The sequence below is a fragment of the Stenella coeruleoalba genome (genome assembly GCF_951394435.1).
Source record: "Stenella coeruleoalba genome assembly, chromosome: 19".
Lineage (NCBI taxonomy): Eukaryota > Metazoa > Chordata > Mammalia > Artiodactyla > Delphinidae > Stenella > Stenella coeruleoalba.
The window spans coordinates 887,488-909,579 of record NC_137165.1 but is presented as its reverse complement, the minus strand read 5'-3'; the positions used below and the strand labels follow the sequence as shown (position 1 = coordinate 909,579).

General features: G+C 48.6%; 1 protein-coding gene across 1 annotated transcript in view; it reads right to left on the bottom strand.

Moving 5' to 3' along the window:
- The window catches only part of USP22 (ubiquitin specific peptidase 22), a 34,841-nt gene extending 13,098 nt beyond the window's left edge, over positions 1 to 21,743 (bottom strand). Inside the window, exons 1-2 of the mRNA XM_079904113.1 lie at positions 21,381 to 21,743; positions 4,812 to 4,944 (exon numbers count right to left, since the gene is read on the bottom strand). Of these exons, the coding sequence (XP_079760239.1) occupies positions 4,812 to 4,944; positions 21,381 to 21,518 (271 nt within the window). The 5' untranslated portion in view covers positions 21,519 to 21,743. The remainder of the gene's footprint in view (positions 1 to 4,811; positions 4,945 to 21,380) is intronic.
- Positions 21,744 to 22,092: the final 349 nt, after the last annotated feature.

Sequence of the window (22,092 nt, the reverse complement as noted above, 5' to 3'; positions counted from 1 at the left end):
ATGGAATATTACTCAGCCATAAAAAGGAACAAGCTTGGGTCATTTGTAGAGACATGGCGGACCCAGAGACTGTCACACAGAGTGAAGTCTGAAAGAGCAAAACAAGTACTGTATATTAACACGTATATGTGTGGACTCTAGAAAAATGGTTCAGATGAACCTGTCTGCAGGGCAGAAATAGAGACACAGATGTAGAGAACAAACGTATGGACACCAAGGGGGGAAAGTGGCAGGGGGCGGGGGGATGAACTGGGAGATTGGGATTGACGTATATACACTAGTATGTACAAAATAGGTAACTACTGAGAACCTGCTATATAAAAAATAAACAAAATAAAATTCCAAAAACAAAGAGAGAATCCCCTTGACTCAGACTCACCAAGGGACAGCAGACGTCTGCCAGGCGACGGGACACAGCTCGGAGCACAAACCCGGCCCCGCCACCTGCGCACCTCTGAGCTCACCCACGTCCCCTGTGGTATAACAGGGACAGCAACAGCACTGACACAGGTCTGCATGGTCTCTAAGTTCATATAAACAACTAAGCGGCATGCACCTCCTGGTAAATGGTAATGTCTTAACAAATCACAGCTTTTATCATATTTCATGTCTTTTTTTAAAAAATTATTACTCTTTTTTGGCTGTGTTGGGTCTTTGTTGCTGCTGTGGGCTTTCTTTCGTTGCGGTGAGCGGGAGCTACTCTTCGTTGCGGTGCGCGGGCTCTACACGCTTGGGCTTCATTAGTTGCAGCACGCAGGCTCAGTAGTTGTGGCTCACGGGCTCTAGAGCGCAGGCTCAGTAGTTGTGGCGCACAGGCTTAGGTGCTCTGTGGCATGTGGGATCTTCCTGGACCAGGGCTCGAACCCGTGTCCCCTGCATTGGCAGGCAGATTCTTAACCACTGTGCCACCAGGGAAACCCCCATATTTCATGTCTTAAGGTACAAAGACACAGGTCAATGATACTGTGGTGGATCGAAAGCAGATCTATCAAGACTCAAAGTAGCAATTTCAGAGAATCCCAGGCCTACCCCTGCCCCTCCCTAAAAACCTACAAAATTCCGACCAAGTCTCTGCAAGTCCACGTCGAGGCTGCTCTGGAGGCCGGGGCCAGCTGCCCTGCGTTCTGCCCACTACTGGGCAGTGTCACTCCTGCCCCGGGGACCAGAGCAAGCTGGCAGAGGCGGGCTTACGGTGGGAAGGAGGGACACTTTCAGGGAAGCAGCGGGGTTCAGCGAGAAACAGGCCAGCCGCACGGCGAGGGCAGAGGGAGGCCCCATGTCCCCAGATGAGTCTGCCTCCCACCCGCTGTGTGGGGCTGGGACCGCCAGGAGGGGCGGGGGCCGACAACGGGCGCTGGGGCCCCGGGATGAAACGAGGAGGCAGCTTGCCTGACCCCAGCCCCACACAAAACTTCACTCCACACGGTCAGCAACCTACATCACAGCTAAAAGTATAAATATAAACTCAGACACAAACAGGTAAGCGTCCCGACCTCAGGTTTGCCAATGGATTCTTAGTCTGACACCGAAAAAGCATGAACAACCAAAGAGAAATGCTGTTACGGCACACTTAAACTACGGTACAGTGTAAACATTATTTTTATATTCAGTGGGAAACCAAAACATGTGTGTGCCTCGCTTTATTGAGATATCTGCTTTATTGAGGTGGTCTGGAACTGAACCCACAGTTATCTCCAAGGTCTTCTGGTATCCAAAAGAAATGAAAACGTATGTCCACAAAGAAACTCACACATGCATGTTTATAGCAGCATTATTCATAAACGCCAAAGGTGGGAACCCAAATGTTTACTAGTGGATGACTGGATAAACAAACTCTGGAATATCAACACAAAGGAATGCTATTCAACCACAAAGAAATGAACTGACACTTCATGCACCTTGAAAACCTGCCGAGAGGTAGAAACAGACACAAAAGGCTGTGTGTTGTATGATTCCTTTTATATGAAATATTCAAGACAGACGAATCCACAACTGAAGACAGATCAGCAGATGCCAGGGCCCGGAGAGGATTACGTAACAGAGACATGTATTATGTATTCTTCGAGGAGACGAAGAAGTTTTGAAAATAAAGAGAGATGGTATTTCCACACACCACATGGCAAGTGACTAAATGCACTGAACTGTACTGGTTGAAATGGTTAATTGTGTGTTCTCTGAATTTCATCTCAATATGGAATTCAAAAACCCAATGCAACACCTACAGTCACGGCAGTTCCTCCAGAAAATTATCTCACAGTCAAGACAACCAAGGACAAAGGCTTGACTGCATCGGGACTAAAGGCTGAGCAGACAGTCAGTGGTCCCGTGGTACCCACGGTGGGGCTGGTTCCAGGACCCCCGCGGACACCGGGATCCAAGGGTGCTCGAGCCCCTTGTAGCAAATGGTGTGGCATCTGCACAGAGCCTACATCCTCCTACACACTTTAAATCCCCTCCAGGCTGCTTTACCTAGTACAGCGTGAATGCCACGTAAGTAGCTGCCTGGACCAGACAAATTCAAGTTCTGCTTTTTGGAACTTTCTGGAATTTGTTTTTCGATCTGAGCTTGGCTGGATCTGCAGGTGCAGAACCCATGGAAACAAAGGCTGCCTGGATGCGGGCGAGACGCTCCCAGGAAGAGGGGAGGCCGTCAACCCACTCACCCGGGAACCCCCGGCCGACAGGCCCCAGGCAGGCGCGTGTCCCCCTCCCTCCAGCCACAGGAGGATCCTGAGATGGAGGGAAACGTCACCCGCTCAGAGGGGAGCCGATACGCCCTCTGATGCCCACATACATCCTCACACCCTCTGGGAAAACTAAGATAACGCTTCCTAGAGGCAGACACAAAGCTAAAAGCACTCCTTTCACAGCCTCTGTGGCTCACGCAGGTAACATTCACGGGCCCCCGTGACTCGACATCAAACAAAAACCTGTACGAAACTAAGGAGCACGAAACCAAATCGTACTCAGTGACCTGGACCCCAACACCATCCCGCACAGCAAACCGGCCGGCAGCGGGTCAGGACGGGCCCTTCCTCCTGGGGGCCACTTCCGCCACGTCACACCAGGCAGGGTCACAGGGCAGGTCGGACAGAGGAGCAGAAGCTTCGTCCTCCCACAGGCCGCCAGCAAAGACCCCATAGCTACCGACGTGCTGGTTTTAACTGAACACTCGCAAAGAAGCGAATACTCAGACGAGACTCCCCGTGGGCCTCTCACGCCCCTCCGCTTAGAAGCCGCAAGCCCTGGGAGAAATCCTTCTAAGCGTCCACGTCAGGCCCCAGGGTTATTCCGCGGGGCTCCCAGAGGCAGGACTCGGCCCAGGAATCACGGCCCCTTGGCCCTCAAACGTCAAGCCGCCGCTCTGAGGGGCTCCAGGGGTAACGGGGAGCAGCTCGAGACGCAGGGCCGGGGGCGGGCGATCCCTTTCCTGCCGGGGCTCCTCTCCCGTGCCCTCCCCTGCCATGTGGACACAGAAAGCTAAGCTCTGGCTTTGTTCACACACACGCACACACACGCTCACACACACAACCTGCAATAAACTCCTGGGCTCTCCCATTTTGTGGTTTTGTCTCTTGAAGAAAACCTTCTAAAGCTTATTCATTCTGGCCAAAGTAGAGGCAGAGTTTATCAATCAGTTGATAAAATTACTAAGCACACAAATTTCTCGAGTGACTTTTGTAGATGATGCTTGGTAACAATAAGATTCGCAGCCCTTTGCAGCGCAAAGGTGCTTCCCATTTTCCATGACCCTTTTAACCACACAGTATCACAGCCCCGGTCTGAGAGGAGCCTAAGCGGGTCTGGTCCCAGAATCAGATGGTATTAAGCACAAAGATCTACATTAACTCACCACCACAGAATCCCACCACACCCGTCCTGCCCCATCAGACCTTCCCTCTGGTCCCTCGTGGGGAAGGGGGACGGGATTGCTGACCCCCGCCCTGCCGGGCAGCCGCTCACCCACAGCTGTGAAGCACCTCCAGGGCCGCCAGCTCTCCTTCCAAAAAGGCCACTTAGCTCCTGGTGACAGGCTGAGCCCCAGCACTGGCTGCAAGTTCTCAGCTGCAAATGAAATGAGGCATGACCTCCGGAGATGACCGCGTTTGAACGAGCCATTCCTACTACTTAAAAGGCCTGAGACTATCTTTCACTGGAAGGCTAGGTCACACCAAGTTACGTTCTAGAAAAGGGTCTGTGGTCTGGACCTTCTGAAAGTGATTTTCTTACAGATATCCTAACAACCTCAGCATCGTTTGACAGAAAACACAATCCTCAACGAGGGAAACATTTAGTGACAACGGTCAGAAAATCAAGCCAAGAGCAAAACGCAGCTTCGCGTCACCTCTGGAAGGCACTAGTGTCTGAACATGAAACGTGAGCTCGCCTCAACGCCAGCCTCTCTGCGAACACTGACGACACTGCAAACCCGTTACAGAAATCACTAAGTTCACCCAGTGCCCCCCAACCCCACGCTGACACCGATAACCTAAGGCTGCATTTAAGACCTGTGCAAATTTCTGCCTGATCTAATACCCAACCGTGCTTTTCAGAGAGGAAGATGAGTCTCTGATGCTCCGTTAAAGAAAGTCACCGTTCAGGGTTACACGACTTTGTGTGACCTCAGGCACGCTGGGCACGTGCCCCTCTCGTGGGTTCAGTGTCTCTCTTTCCTCTCCCCCTGGAGTTCCACGAGGAGAGCACAAGCTATTTCAGACAAAGGTGGACTCCCGAGAGAGTGGAAGGTCAAATTCACAGAACGAGAGTCGGGGAGGTGACCCCAAAGCCCAGGAGGCGTCGTGCGGCCTTACCCAGGTTGTGCCTTTTCGACTTGGCGTGCTCGTGAATGTGCTTCTTCGTGAAACAGCCGAAGAAGACGCAGTGGAGGCACGAGTGCAGCCGGTTCAGGTGGACGCCGCACACGTGACACACGCACGACTTCGCCTGAAATGCAGAAGAGAGAGTTAGAAACCAGGGGTTCTCGGAAACACCAGGGCAAGGTGATCCCAACGGGCGCAGCTCGGGAGGAAGGGAAAGCCCGGATTTCCTCTCAAGGTCTCACTGCCTAAAAGGTCATTTCGTTGATCCTGTCAGTTGCCCCCCAAAAGGCACGTTGGTCATTTAGCTCAGAAGTGGCTCCGTGTAAGAGACCTCGGCCCCTTCTCCAACTCAAAGCCGCTCAGACAAAGCGCCTGGAGCTCCAGGAGCTGCCAAGGTCCTTCCGCATCCAACAGGGCCCCCAGCCCCAGGTCACCTTTAACCTGCACTTCACTTCCAGTTTCATATTCCAGGTTCCAAGACCACAGCAAACCTATAATCAGTCAATCCAGATGAATATTAATCAAAGCAATACACAGAAAAAAGAAAAAGAACGGCCTGTGTCCGAGAACCAGACCACGGAAACCTAAAGTTCTAACCTCAGCGATTAAGAGCACCATGGTAGACAATTCTCGTCCCCCCGAACCACCCAGGAATGCCCGGCACGACAATTACACCCGCGCCAACTGTGAACCCCTGCAGGCCACCAACTTGAACTCCCAGCCCCTGCGATGACACCGCACGACACAACCCTCTCACTCTGACTGGGGTGCAGGGAGCCTGGGGTGAAGGGAGGTGGAAGATGAACAGGGCCTGGGAGGTAGGGTTAAAACAGAAAAGGCCCAGAAACAAAGGACAGCAGCACAAACGTGACACGGACACGGGCGCCGGGTACTGGAGCGATTACGCCCTTTGATCCTCACGGCCAGCCCCGAGGAAGGCCGCGAGCCCTTCTGACATGCGTCTGCTGGTGGCCACACAGCGGCACGTGGGCTAGGACCTCCTGACCCCGCAGGCCACGCTCCACCACGGAGCCCAGAAGCAGCCCCTCCGAGCCTCACTCTGCACACGCAAGACCCAGGCAGGAGCCGCCCGGGGGCCAGGCTGACCGTCCACCCTCGATGGCAGGCGTGGAGGGCATGGCCTGAGGACGAGGCACAAACCTCTCTTCACGTGAAACTCGAGTCACAGTTTTTCCACCAGGGGAAGCTGCACAGAAACTTCGTAGAAGAGCAGGAAGTGGTGCAGGGGAGCTGGGGGAAAGCGTGTGGATGCTCCCTCAAGACGAGAGCCGCGAGGCTGGAGCACGGGTCTGAGGACAGGCACACAGGGCGGCCAGACCACCAAGTTCCTCGACGCCAGGTGCTCAGCTTGAGAAACACAAGTCCTCATGGGCAGCCACAGGCCCTGTCCTGCAAGCACAGCCTCAGGAAAACCTCATGCCCAGGCTGATCTTTCACCTCCACGTACAATTTATCTCTGGATCCAAATGCAACTCTGATCATTACCACCGTATTTCTTCTTGACTAAGAGCCGCTCTCAGGACTCCCCTGGTGGTGCAGTGGTTAAGAATCCGCCTGCCGGGCTTCCCTGGTGGTGCAGTGGTTGAGAGTCTGCCTGCTGATGCAGGGGACATGGGCTCGCGCCCCGGTCCGGGAAGATCCCACGTGCCGCGGAGCGGCTGCGCCCGTGAGCCATGGCCGCTGAACCTGCGCGTCCGGAGCCTGTGCTCCGCAACGGGAGAGGCCACAGCAGTGAGTGGCCCGCGTACCGTAAAAAAAAAAAAAGAAAAAAGAAGAATCCGCCTGCCAATGCAAGGGACACGGGTTTGAGCCCTGGTCCAGGAAGATTCCACATGCCGCGGAGCAGCTAAGCCTGTGCGCCACAACTACCGAGCCTGCGCTCTAGAGCCCACGCACCACGGCTACTGAGCCCACGTGCTACAACTACTGAAGCCCGTGTGCCTAGAGCCTGCGCTCCGCAACAAGAGAAGCCACTGCAATGAGAAGCCCACGCACGGAAACGCAGAGTAGCCCCGGCTCGCTGCAACCAGAGAAAGCCCACATGTGGCAACAAAGACCCAACACAGCCAAAAATTAATTGATTAAATAAAAAAATTTAAAAAAAAGAGTCGCTCTCAATGGCTAGTTATTTACCTTTTTTTGACACCAGCAAGAGGGTATCTCTGCAAACCCTGTATGGTCAAGCCCCAATGCAGGCCTCAGCACAGGGGGCCCGTATGTGTGCTCGGGTGGCGCAGGGTGTTCCTGTGGATGGCAGGATGTCCAGCGACATTCCTGGTCTCCACCCTGGGTCGCAGGGGCGCCTGCCCCCTCCCAGCAGGAAGCCCTGCTCTGGGACAATCCCACAGGAGTGCGAGGGTCACTGAAAAGACTTGTCTAAAATGCTGCAACGCTAGAAACAGTAGTTGTGTCACCTGTTTATTCTTCCAATGAGCAATCTAAGGAATTCGCTAACTCTAACTGTCCTCAGTAACACAAGGACGTTTTTATTTTTTATTTATTTATTTTTTAACACAGGGAAATTTTTAAATTACATAATAGTTACTTGATGTGTAACAAATGATGCTTCCCAGTACCCGTGAAATTTTTCTTTTATATAAATACTGTTAGGAACAGATTCCTGGAATCTGTTTACTGCTCACTACAGCTACAGATGTAAAGATTAAGAGGTATTCCTTGTTTTTATCACTCAGGATATATTAAATGTGTGATCGTAATTTTATGAAAATTCCTCTACGAACTTAAAAAGAAATCCAATTCTGTTTATATAATTTGAGAAAGAATTCAGGACTAGCATTACCCTGAAAATACAGACAAATCAGGATAAGTGTATAATTTTAACGCATCATTTTTTCCCCTTAAAACACACAGAAGCTTTAAAAACAGATCAAAATTAGGCCCTGAATTTCAAATGTACATCTGTGTCGCCTGCTCTCTTGCAGAACTTCACAAAAGAAAAACAGAACTACAGAAATTAAACAGAGGCAGATGGGCTACAGCCAGGAACAAAGGAACTGGCCACATCCTGAAACAGATGAGGGGAAAGCAAGCCCCAGATTAAACACGCACACACAATCTGACTAAACCTTTTCCACATACATAAAGCCCGTGTTCAGGACTCATTTTAAGGCCGTGAATCCGATTTTATAACTAGGGATCCACTGACAGGCAGTCCCAAGCACAAACCTCTTTTCCATAACCACCAAGGACGCGCCACCTGCCCCAGGCGGAAACACCTGGCTTAGCTGGTGCTTCTGTGAACGGCAGCTCCCACGAGCCAGTGACTCCAGCATGATGGGCATGAGGAGGGAGGGGAGACAGCTTGGGAACTCCCGCTGGGCAATTCTGGCCCTATCTGAGCACAGAAATGAGTAGCGGAAAGAATGGGTTATATGCACTGTACAAAAAAAGAATCCCCCAGGTCCACTCTGAAACCGACACTGCACACACACGCTGTGCAGTCTTCTTCATAGGAGGATTCCACCTACCGTAGTAGACAAGACTACAAAGCCTTCATTTTATAATCAGCATAGTAATAACTGATTCAGGCAAAAAAAAAAAATGGGGCTGAAAAAATACTGGGTCATTCACAATAGTTAAAAGGTGGAAACAGCCCAGATCTCCATTAATGGACCAATGGATACACAAAATACGGTGTATCCACGCAACGGAGTACTACCCAGCCATAAAAAAACACAAAGTACCAATTCACGCTACCACGTGGATGAACCTTCACAACACGCTAAGTGAGAAAAGTCAGACACCAAAAGTCACATACTGTGTGACTCCGTTTATATGAAATGTCAAGCATAGGCAAATCCAGAGAGAGAACAGAGATCAGAGGCTGCCGGCGGCTGGAGGGAGCGTGGAGAGCAGGTGACACGGTTTGAAGCTTAACAGAGGCAGCTGGTGATTGTACAATGCTGGGAACTCACTGGTATTTTAAAGTGGTTAATTTTTGTGTGAATTTCACCTCAATAAAGAAAAAAAAAATACATCAAAGTATTCACGTGTGTGTATACATATGCACGTATGTATGTATACTGGGGTGCTGGATATTTTCAAAGTATCACCCCAGAGACTACTTCTGTTAATTAAACGGGAAAAGGTTATGTTTGGCAACAGAGAACTCCGGCCAACACGGCCTTAACCAAACTTAACATCCTCAAAAGAAAAAGCTTACGAATCCAGATAGATGTACAGCTGACCCTTGAACCACACAAGCTTGAACTACACGGGTCCACTTATGTGTGGATTTTCAAGAAACATACAAAAAATATGTGTGTAGAACACTATATGCCAGACTTGTAGTGAAGTGGACAGCCTATCCTCACATAGGCATAAGGTAAGGGATGTTTAATGTAAAATATTCATTTCTTACTGTTTTAAAACTTTGCTTTCAAAGAATTACCATACAGTATGCGCCCCTTGCTCCCGCTCTCCTCGCAATCGGAGATACTGCGTATCAGTCTATCATCACGGGTAACATTTTAATTTAAGAATGTTTCCAATACGGCATTATGAACATGACTGCAATGCTGTGTACCACAGACATTTTACAATGATTCAATCATTACTGTACAAGCTACTGTACTGATTTGATTACACTCAGCTACCATAAAGCAATCACACTGCTACTTCTTTGTTACCAATACAGAATTGCTCTACCTATAAACTAATATGAATTTCTTTTTCACATTATCTTTTCATTTCTGACGTTAGCTCATCCCCCAACCTCCATCAACAACCTATGATTTAATCAATCACACCTGTGTAATGATTTAATCACTGCCTATTTTTTAAATAAATAAATTTATTTTGGCTGCATTGGGTCTTCGCTGCTGTGCGCAGACTTTCTCTAGTTGCGGTGAGCGGGGGCTACTCTTCATTGCGGCGCGCGGGCTTCTCATTGCGGTAGCTTCTCTTGTTGCGGAGCACGGGCTCTAGGCACGCAGATTTCAGTAGTTGCAGCACATGGGCTCAGTACTCGTGGCTTGCGGGCTCTAGAGCGCAGGCTCAGTAGTTGTGGCGCACGGGCTTAGTTGCTCTGCGGCACGTGGGATCTTCCCGGACCAGGGCTTGAACCTGTGTCTCCTGCATTGGCAGGCGGATTCTTAACCACTGCACCCCCATTAATTGTGACTATATAATGAAGCCTCCAAAAAAACCCTAAATGATGGTTCAGAGGGCTTCTGGGTAGGTGAATGCATCACTGTGCTGGGGGGTGATGCACCCCAACTTCACTGGGACAGAAGCCCCTTTGCTCAGCACCCCCCAGACCTCAGCCTACGGATCTCTTCATCTAGCTGCTCACCTGTATTCTTCATAATAACCTTTATAATAAATGGGTAAACGTACGTAAATGTTTCCCTGAGCCTTGTGAGCCCGAGAAGGGGAGAACAGCCTTGTGACTGGTGTCTGAAGTGGGTGCATCCTGCGGGACTGAGCCCTCAACCTACAGGATTGGCCGCCAACTCCAGGTCGACGAGTCAGACAGTCAGATTTGTGTGACGCCCAGCTGGTGTCGGCTGAGACTGGAGAATTACTCGGTCGCGCTGGAAAACATGCCCAAATAATTTAGCTGGAGCATGAACTTCAGAGTCAGACTGACCTAATTTCAAGGCCCAGACCTGGCATTTAATCAGTGACCTTGTACAGGGCAGGAGACTTAACTGCCAAGGCCACCTAAACTGCACCGTGAGTTCCAAAACGAAATTACGTGAGAGATGCTTTATAAAACGCAAAATGCTATGTAAATACAAAGTAGGATAATCTTAAATGAAAAACAGGTGAGCCCAAGAGCCGTGGAGCCGCCCAAGGTCGAAGGGCACACACCTGGCAGAAGCAACCCCGCCCCTGCCCCATCACCTCCCAACTGTCCATCACAAGTACCTACAAGAAGCCATCGGATTATCCTAGAACCTCATTTAACCTGTTGCTCCCACTGTCCTCCCTAGAACTGCTAACAGGTGATGAAAGTGACGGACACACCCTCCTCTACAGGTGCTGCCGGGTTAAGATGAGGCAAGAACAGGCGTCTGTGAGGCAGGTCACCTGTCTCTGGAAACCTCAGCTTCTCAACATCTGCTTGACACCTGCCTCCTCAGGTCTGGGCACTCAGGCAGCAGGACCTTCAGGAAAGACACAGCACTGCTTCAGATCTCGCCTGAGGGCTCAACTCAGATCTGATGCAGCCTCTGAATCGGCCACCAATTTGCAGGAAACAGAACCAAAGATGAATTTGTGCCCCAAGCCTGCAACCAGCAAATCCAGACCCGGCAAATGATCCCGGCAAAGCCGCAAGCTCTTCAGCAGATGCCATGTGCAGACCAGGGATGAGGCGACCGAGACAGATCGGTACAGCCACGAGGGGACCCCACGCAGGGACGAAAGGCTGGGAGAGAGCTGAGCAGGTGAAGCGCGGGGTCGAGGGCGTGAGGTGTTCTGTGAAGCTTGCAGTGGCAGACGCTTCTCACCTCACCTGCTGCACCAAGTGCAGACCTTAATAAATAAAGGCCTGGGCTTCCTCTTCAAACCTGGAACCACAGCCAGGAACCATGAGGGAAACAGACAAACCCACATCGAGGGACGTCCTACAAAACACCTGAGCGATACTCCTCAAACCTCCTCAAAACCGCTAAGGGCGTCAAAAACAAGGCAAGTCTGAGAAACTCTCACACGCACAGGAGCCTGAAGAGACTCAGACCAAATCTCAGGTGGGATCCCAGAGGGGGTTCTGGGACGGATCAGGGAAAATCTAATCAAATCTGAATAAAGTATGACCTTAGTTAATAATAATGTATCAACCTTGGCCATTAGCTGGGACAAAACGTACCAGAGAAATGTAAAAAGTTAACAATCGAGGAGATGGGGGTTGGTAACAGGACCTCTCTGTATTTTTTTTAAATATTTATTTATTTATTTGGTTGCGCGGGGTTTTAGTTGCGGCAGCAGGCTGCTTAGTTGCGGCATGCGAACTCTCAGTTGCGGCATACATGTGGGATCTAGTTCCCTGACCAGGGATGGAACCCAGGCCCCCTGCATTGGGAGTGCAGAGACATATACACTGCGCCACCAGGGAAGTCCCTCTGTATTACTTTTGATAACTTTTCTGTAACTCTAAAACTACTCTGTTATTAATTTGCATAGAACTAAATACACACACAGATGAGCGCAAGTAAAAACTGGGGAAATAGGAATAAGTGGGCTGATTGTATCGGTATTGACTCGTGGCTGTAACAGTGTATTAGTTTCGCTAGATGTTACCATCAGGGGAAACCAGGTAAAGGTCCTCTGCTATATATATATTTTTCAATATTTTTTTATTTATTTTTGGCTGTGTTGGATCTTCGTTTCTGTGCGAGGGCTTTCTCTAGTTGCGGCGAGTGGGGGCCGCTCTTCACCGCGGTGCGCGGGCCTCTCACTATCGCGGCCTCTCTTGCTGCGGAGCACAGGCTCCAGACGCACAGGCTCAGTAGTTGTGGCACACGGGCTTAGCTGCTCCGCGGCATGCGGGATCTTCCCAGACCAGGGCTCGAAGCCGTGCCCCCTGCATTGGCAGGCAGATTCTCAACCACTGCGCCACCAGGGAAGCCCGGTTCTCTGCTATTTTTCACAACAGCTGGTCAATCTACAATTACCTCAAAAGAAAAACTGTTTTCATTTTAGATCTTCTACTTGGAATGGCCTGTCCCCTGCTTAGTATGAATGCTGCAATGCTTTGTTGTGATGACTGGGAAGATCCAATTCATCAATAAATAAAGCAAAAGTCAATTCTGCAAAGAAGTTTTGAAAAGGAAAAAAGTTTACTTTAAAAAAAGGACATATCTAAAAAATGAACTAAAAAAAAAAAATGACGGACAGGAGACAGCTCTCTGCAGCATTCTCATCATCATCACGTTAAGTGCCTGGCAGAGTCAAAAAATACTAATTTAGTCACTGGTGGAGCCAGTAACGCTGGACTTTTCACAGCTCTCGGTCTACCCCCTACCAGATGCTGTGTCCGGTCACTTCAGGTATTTTGTCTAAGCCAGTGACAGCTGAACTGTTACTCTCCAAAGATCACTTCTACTAAAAATTTCAAACATAAGGGATTCATTCAGACCTCAGGAGACAGATCTCAGACTCTAGAACTGAAGCAACATTGATAAAAAGAGATGACCTGTAAGAACCCTAGAATAAATCTTCTTCTAAAACACATAGTGGGGACTTCCCTGGTGGCGCAGTGGTTAGGAATCTGCCTGCCAATGCAGGGGACACAGGTTCGATCCCTGGTCCCGGAAGATCCCACATGCCACAGAACAACTAAGCCCGTGTCCCACAACTACTGAGCCTGCACTCAAGAGCCCGCGAGCCACAACTACTGAAGCCCATGCGCCTAGGAGCCCGTGCTCCGCAACGAGAAGCCACCGCAATGAGAAGCTCGTGCACCGCAATGAAGAGTAGCCCCCGCTCACCACAACTAGAGAAAGCCTGCGCGCAGCAACAAAGACCCAACACAGCCAAAACTAAATAAATTAAATTAATTAATTAAAAAAAAAACACATAGTAAAGTAACACTGACTCAAGATAAATAAGACCATTTTCCACCTGAAATGACCTCCCTTTCCACACCACAACCAAAGGCTTGAACCATGCTTCTAAAATACTGACTACCCAGAAACAGAAAGACAAATATGATATCACTTATATATGGAATCTAAAATACGACACAATGAACTTATCTACAATACAGACTCACAGACATAGAGAACAGACTTGTAGTTGCCAAGGGGGAGGGAGGGATGGAGTGGGAGTTTGGGATTAGCAGATCCAAGCTAGCATATATAGGATGGATAAACAAGGTCCTACTGTGTATCACAGGGAACTATATTCAATATCCTGTGATAAACCATAATGAAAAAAATATGAAAAAGAATGTATACATGTCTGAATGTAACTTTGTTGCACAGCAGAAATTAACACATTGTAAATCAATTAGACTTCAATAAAATAAATTGAAAATAAAATAAAATGAAATACTGACTACAAAAGCTTCCCTCCTCTTAGGCAAGTGTTCATAGGCTAACAAGCTATACTGTCCCTTTCTAATGATACAAAATGGAAGTTAGGGCATTCCACTTGTACTCTATGAAAGTATGTTATCTTAGACTTTTACCTTTTTAAAAATTTCTCTACTGTTTCCCTTACGTAAAACTGCACTTTTTAAATGCATCTCAGGTTTGTATCAAGTAAACAAATCACATTTCAATCCCTCAGCAAACCAAAACTCATGCAGTTAAAAGGGTCTTGCCCAAGATTATTCCTTCTTAAAACTGATTCCCAGGCTTAAGTTTTACAAATTCTTAGTAAATCCTCCAAACTGAGAGCCTGGGGGTGGGGGGAGAGCAAAATACACAATGCCATTTCCAGCCAATGGAATATTAATTGCACAGTTCAACAGAGTGAGATCTGTATGCATTAGGAACAAATGAAAAAAGGAAACAGTATACACAGCACGTGTATTTACAAAAACAAAAATGTGTAACTTTGCTGTATATGGCTTTGAAGTGTTCTCTGTTTTTTTTTTTTTTTGGCCGTACCACACGGCATGCAGGATCTTCCCCGACCAGGAATGGAACACGTGCCCCCCTGCGTTGGCAGTGTGGAGTCTTAACCACTGGACCACCAGGGAAGTCCTGAACTGTTCTCTTTTTAAACACTGAGAACATATTCATATCATCACTTCTGCAATTACTTTTTAAAACTATGTGGATTCATGAATTTTAATCTTTCTCAGTAAAACCAACATCTCAGCATCTAGAATTATTTACACATTCCTTCACATATGTTTAGGCTACAATTATCTTATGTGTAGGAACTGTCACTGGACATCTACAAATACTGTAAATTTTAAGGCATGTATTTAGTATCTTGCTATTTGACACCTACTATTTAAATGGCCTTTAAAAATTATGATTTCAATTCCTCAAGATAGAAACCTGGGCTTAAGAGTTAGTTGGCTCTGACTCAACAACAAAAAAACAACCAACCCAATCAAAAGCTGGGCAGAAGACCTTAAGAGACGTCTCTCCAAAGAAGACACACAGACGGCCAGGAGGCACGTGAAAAGATGCTCAACATCACTAATTGTTAGAGAAACACAAATCAAAACTACAGTGAGGTACCACCTCAAACCAGTCAGAACGGCCATCATTAAAAACTCTAGAAGGGGACTCCCTGGTGGTCCAGTGGTAAAGAATCCATGCAGGGGACACGGGTTCGATCCCTGGTCAGGGAACTAAGACCCCACGTGCCATGGGACAACTAAGCCCACGCACCACAACTACTGAGCTCACGCTCCTCAACGAGAGAGCCCGTGGGCTGCAAACTACAGAGCCTACGCACCCTGGAGCCCCTGCCACAACTCAACTACAGAGAGAAGCCCGCGTGCCGCAACGAAGACCCGACACAGCCAAAAAAATAAATTAAATAAATATTTTTTTAAAAACCTCTACAAATAATAAATGCTGGGGACTTCCCTGGTGGTCCAGTGGCTAAGACTCCACGCTCCCAGTGCAGGGGGCCCGGGTTTGATCCCTGGTCAGGGAACTAGATCCCACATGCCGCAACTAAGAGTTCACGGGCCACAACTAAGATCCAGTGCAGCCAAATGAATAAAAAACAAATAACAAATGCTGGAAAGGATGTGGAGCAGAGGGAACTCTCTTACACTGCCGGTGGGAATGTAAGTTGGTGCAGCCACTGTGGAAAACAGTACGATGGTTCCTTAGAAAATTAAAAATAGAATTACCATACCATCTAGCAATCCCACTCCTGGGCTATACCCGGACAAAACTACAATTTAAAAGGATGCTATAGGGCTTCCCTGGTGGTGCAGTGGTTGAGAGTCCACCTGCCGATGCAGGAGACACGGGTTCGTGCCCCGGTCTGGGAAGATCCCACATGCCACGGAGCGGCTGGGCCCGTGAGCCATGGCCTCTGGGCCTGCGCGTCCGGAGCCTGTGCTCCGCAACGGGAGAGGCCACAACAGTGAGAGGCCCGCGTACCGCCAAAAAAAAAAAAAGAAAATATACAATACACAGAGAATCCTAAAGATGCTACCAGAAAACTGCTAGAGCTAATCAATGAATTTGGTAAAGTAGCGAGATACAAAATTAATGCACAGAAATCTCTGGCATTCCTATACACTAATGATGAAAAATCTGAAAGTGAAATTAAGAAAACACTCCCATTTACCACTGCAACAAAAAGAATAAAATATCTAGGAATAAACCACCTAAGGAGACAAAAGACCTATATGCAGAAAATGATAAGACACTGATAGCAAGTAAAGATGATACAAATAGATGGAGAGATATACTATGTTCTTGGACTGGAAGAATCAACATTGTGAAAATGACTCTACTACCCAAAGCAATCTACAGATTCAATGCAATCCCTATCAAGCTACCACTGGCATTTTTCACGAAACTAGAACAAAAAATTTCACAATTTGTATGGAAACACAAAAGACCCCGAATAGCCAAAGCAATCTTGAGAACAAAAAACAGAGCTGGAGGAATCTGGCTCCCTGACTTCAGACTATACTACAAAGCTACAGTAATCAATACAGTATGGTACTGGCACAAAAACAGAAATATAGATCAATGGAACAGGATAGAAAGCCCAGAGATAAACCCACGCACATATGGTCACCTTATCTTCGATAAAGGAGGCAAGAAGTGGAGAAAAGACAGCCTCTTCAATAAGTGGTGATGGGAAAACTGGACAGCTACATGTAAAAGGATGAAATTAGAACACTCCCTAACACCATACACAAAAATAAACTCAAAATGGATTAAAGACCTAAATGTAAGGCCAGGCACTATCAAACTCTTAGAGGAAAACATAGGCAGAACACTCTATGACATAAATCACAGCAAGATCCTTTCTGACCCACCTCCTAGAGAAATGGAAATAAAAACAAAAATAAACAAATGGGACCTAATGAAACTTAAAAGCTTTCACACAGCAAAGGAAACCATAAACAAGACCAAAAGACAACCCTCAGAATGGGAGAAAATATTTGCAAATGAAGCAACTGACAAAGGATTTATCTCCAAAATTTACAAGCAGCTCATGCAGCGCAATAACAAAAAAACAAAAACCCAATCCAAAAATGGGCAGAAGACCTAAATAGACATTTCTCCAAAGAAGATATACAGATTGCCAACAAACACATGAAAGAATGCTCAACATCATTAATCATTAGAGAAATGCAAATCAAAACTACAATGAGATATCATCTCACACCAGTCAGAATGGCCATCATCAAAAAATCTAGAAACAATAAATGCTGGAGAGGATGTGGAGAAAAGGGAACACTCTTGCACTGCTGGTGGGAATGTAAATTGATACAGCCACTATGGAGAACAGTATGGAGGTTCCTTAAAAAACTAAAAATAGAATTACCATACAACCCAGCAATCCCACTACTGGGCATACACCCTGAGAAAACCATAATTCAAAAAGAGTCATGTACCAAAATGTTCATTGCAGCTCTATTTACAATAGCCAGGACGTGGAAGCAACCTAAGTGTCCATCAACAGATGAATGGATAAAGAAGATTTGGCACATATACAAAATGGAATATTACTCAGCCATAAAAAGAAACGAAATTGAGTTATTTGTAGTGAGGTGGATGGACCTAGAGTCTGTCATACAGAGTGAAGTAAGTCAGAAAGAGAAAAACAAATACCGTATGCTAACACATATACATGGAATTTAAGGAAAAAAAAAAAAGGTCATGAAGAACCTAGGGGCCAGACGGGAATAAAGACACAGACCTACTAGAGAATGGACTTGAGGATATGGGGAGCAGGAAGGGTAAGCTGTGACAAAGTGAGAGAGTGGCATGGACATATATACACTACCAAACGTAAGGTAGATAGCTAGTGGGAAGCAGCCGCATAGCACAGGGAGATCAGCTCAGTGATTTGTGACCACCTAGAGGGGTGGGACAGGGAGAGTGGGAGGGAGGGAGATGCAAGAGGGAAGAGATATGGAAACATATGTATATGTATAACTGATTCACTTTGTTATAAAGCAGAAACTCACACACCATTGTAGAGCAATTATACTCCAAAAAAGATGTTAAAAAAAAGATACATGCAGGGGCTTCCCTGGTGGCGCAGTGGTTGAGAGTCCGCCTGCCGATGCAGGGGACACGGGTTCGTGCCCCGGTCCGGGAAGATCCCACATGCCGCAGAGCGGCTGGGCCCATGAGCCATGGCCGCTGAGCCTGCGCGTCCAGAGCCTGTGCTCCACAACAGTGAGAGGCCTGCGTACCGCAAAAAAAAAAAAAAAAAAAAAGGAAAAAAAGAGATACATGCACCTGTATGTTCATAGCAGCAGCACTCTTCACAATAGCCAAGGCAAAACAACCTAAATGTCCATCAACGGATGAACGGATAAAGAAAATGCGGTACGTATATACAATGGAATACTACTCAGCCACAAAAAAGAACGAAATAATATCATTTGCAGCAACATGGATGACCTAGAGATTATCATACTAAGTGAAACCAGAAAAAGAAAAATACCATATAACATCACTTATATGTGGAATCTAAAATATGGCACATACGAACCTATATACCAAACAGAAACAGACTCACAGACATAGAGAACAGACTTGTGGTTGCCGAGGTGGGGAGGGAGAGGGATGGACTGGGAGTGTGGGGTTGGTAGATGCAAACTATTACATTTAGAATGGATAAACAACAAGGTCCTACTGTAGAGCAAAGGAAACTATATCCAGTCTCCTGGGATAAACCATAACGGAAAAAAATATTAAAAAAAAGAATGTCTATATGTGTAAACTGGGTCACTTTGCTGTACAGCAGAGATTGGCACAGTGTTGAAATCAACTATACTTCAGTAAAAAAGAAAAAAAGAGTTAGTTGATTCTGGACTGAAGAGAAAATGGGAGATCTAAAAAAATATGGAATCAGCCCACTTTCTTCCACAGGGTGCCCGGTCCATAGTTCTTTAAATAGTAGCATTAAGCCCACAAATGCAGAAACAGAAAAAATGCTGGAGCAGGTAAGGTCCGACTTCTGTGCCTGAGAGCATCTAGAAACAGTCCCTTCTCTCCAGCCCCTTTTCTCAAACAAAAAACCTCTCATAGATTTTCTACCCAAAGGGTTGCCTTAGTCCCCAAATTCTGTGCCAAGAAACCTTCAAGATGGTTTCCTGTCCTCCAGATTACTGTCCAAATTAAACCAAAATCAGTAATCGTCCAAAAGTGCCAAAGCTTCTCCACTTTGTGGTGACGTACTTTGGTAAAAATATTTACCACGGCTACAAGAAGTGCTCCGTATTTTTCAGGACAAACTGCTGGAAAATTTTAGAATCACAGAAAACGTTCAAGAAGACAGAAGGGATTATTTAAAACAACATTACCTGTCCCTCAAAGTGTCTTTATATTCAAAATAGAACACAGATTGGGTTAAGTTATAAAAAACAGAAGAACTGAAAATTCCTGATGTCTTCATTTCCCGTTTCCATTTTCACACACAAACCCTCAAGTGGTAAGACACATGCCAGAGACATCCAGTAGCTCTGAGTCCTCAATCGGGGAACATTTTTCCGTTCAGAAAATTATCAAATCTGATCACGCTCTTCTCACTCTGTCCATGAAAAGAAAAATCAAAGTTTGGATATAAAAATCATTAACCACCTCTACTTAGAGGAGACAGAGTTTTAACCCCTGTAATTTCACTATAGTTGAGACCTCACTGCAGCTTCTTTGAGCAACCTCAAAGAAGCTTAACTTAGGTTGAAATATTTTATAGACAACTTCCTGGTGTTAAAACCAAACTACTAAGCCTGCACATCTGCTGAGAAACCTCTGCAAACTGCCAAACGTGCCTTACTCACTGTTCACCATTCCTCAAACCAAATCCTCTTTGGCTGGGCCACTAGGGTTGTAGAAATGCACGTTCAGGGAATGACAGATGGAGGACATAAGGGTTCACTGCTGGGATACGACCATAAAGCACTGCAGCATGACAGACCCGAGTTCGGAAACAGGTTCTCACACCACTTCTTGTCTGTCTATAGCTCAAGTTCTTACTAGTGAGTAATACAGACGTGGTTCATCAGCTTTCAAACTAAGCAACTGACATTTGAAGATTAATCCAAGCCACATATGAGCAAAAAAGAAAAAGAAAAAGTGATCCTTTCCTCAGGAAATTCGGCAAAGTTAATGATGGGTTAAACTTGACTCAAGTTAAACATTACAGGGGTGGGGGTTGACAAGGAGGGAAAGAGTAAAAAGGGCAGGGGCTCCCGCCTCAACGCAATGTGGAGATGGGTCACATGCATACTGACCAACAAACAATATGGAGCAGTAACACGATTATCTCCTGAAAAAGTTATCAACTAGGCGATTTCATTTTAAGGGCACAAAATTCCACCAGCAAGAATCTCACTGCCATCCTCGTAGAAATCGGTTTCATCTCCGATTTAAGTTCATCCTACCAGGCAGTGCTTCCCAACACCAATACTGATAAAAATAAAGAAAACTGGTGCTTAACATTCTCTACATGCTCAGCAAATGTTAGTTTTCCCATAAAAAATGCTACTCAAGGTGGACACTGCCTAACACAGCGCCTGCCCTCAGGCTGCGAACTGTAAAATCGCGTTACACGGTAAAAACAGTTTCTTCAGTTAAGATAAAGAAATAATGTCATTTTCTGATTTCCAAGTCACCAATAAGCCTAATCGCTTAGATGGTACCTAAGCCCGAAAAACAGGACACTGTGTACCGTTCCCTCAGTACCTCAGGGAGGCGCCCCAGCCCCACCTGCCTTTAGACAGCCCTTTCTTTAAACCCGCTCCTGCGCAGCCACAGGGGACCCCCTCCCCAATCCCCGTCGCGCTGACAAACACGCGACTCTAAGCGGCAGAGCCGGCTGGTTTCTAGGACTCGCGGCGCTCTGCACCTGCGCCCGTGCACACCTGGGGGAAGCTGGCGCGTCCCGGAACGTCCCTGCGGACCCTGGGCCCGGGGGTGCTCCGCGCTGAAATGGGGGGCGCCCCGCGCTGAAATGGGGGGCGCGCGTCCCTGCGGAACCTGGGCCCGGGGACGGCCCGCACTCAGAGGGCGGGGCGGGCGTCCCTGCGAACTCTGGGCGCTCGACGGCTGTACCCGCATCCCGGTGACCCCGAGCCTCCGACCCAGCAACCCCCAGGCACCAGCCAGGGCAGCGGAGGCTTTGCACAGCGTGGGCGGCACAGGCCTCGGCAGCTGCGTCCTCTCCCTCTCAGCGTCTCCATCCCCGGCCCCACCCCGCCCGGAGGGTCCCTAAGACACGCCCCGCGCTGCAGCGTCGGTGACCCTCCCCCTCCTACCCGGCAGCCCCGGGAGAGACCGCCCCCCCGCGCGCACGGCCGCGCCCACCCCGCCCCCGCCCGGCTTGCAGGAGGTGGGGGAGGGGACGGCGAGGCGCGAGTCCCCCCCCCAACGCAGAGCCGCGCTGCAGGGGGTGCACCTTGCGCTTGCGGGCCTCCGCCGAGCCGCTCCACACGAAGCACTGATAAATGGCGCGCAGGTTCTGCTTCCAGTTGTCCACCTTGAAGCTGCCCAGGTGCGCACAGCCCGGAGGCGTCACCACCAGCTCCGCGTCCATGGCCTCGCCGTCCGGCTCGCGCCGGGGCGCCGGCGGAGACGAGGACGACGCCAGCGCGACGCGGGGCTGCGGGCGGCACGGCCAAGGGACAGGCCCGGAACAAAGCGGAGTCTCGCGACCGGGTGGCGGGCGCCGCCCGCGCTGCGCTCGCGGGTAGCCGAGGCCGCAACAGGGCTACGTCATCGCCGCCGGGGCGCGCCGCGCATGCGCCAGCCGCCAGCGGCTCGCCCGCCGCCCCCTCCCCCATGGGCTTGGGCAGGCGATGGGTGGAGCTGGAGAGGCTCCGCCCCTTCACCCCCGCCATTGGTTAGCGGCGGCCGCGTGACGTCCCGCCCTCCGAGGAGGCGAGGCGGGACTGGACCTGTTAGCGCTGGCGGGCGCTGCCGCAGGGGCGGAGCTGGCGGGGCTGGGGGGCGGCGGTCGCTGGTCCCCACCGGGTCGCAGTCCGGTGAATCCGGTCAGGCTTGCCGCACGTGGACTCTGGACTTCCCGATAGGAAGCAGGGAACCACAGACTCGCGCGCTGTATCAGGTTTCGCCGAGGCGTCGCCGTCCAGCTCGCTAGCCGCACATTC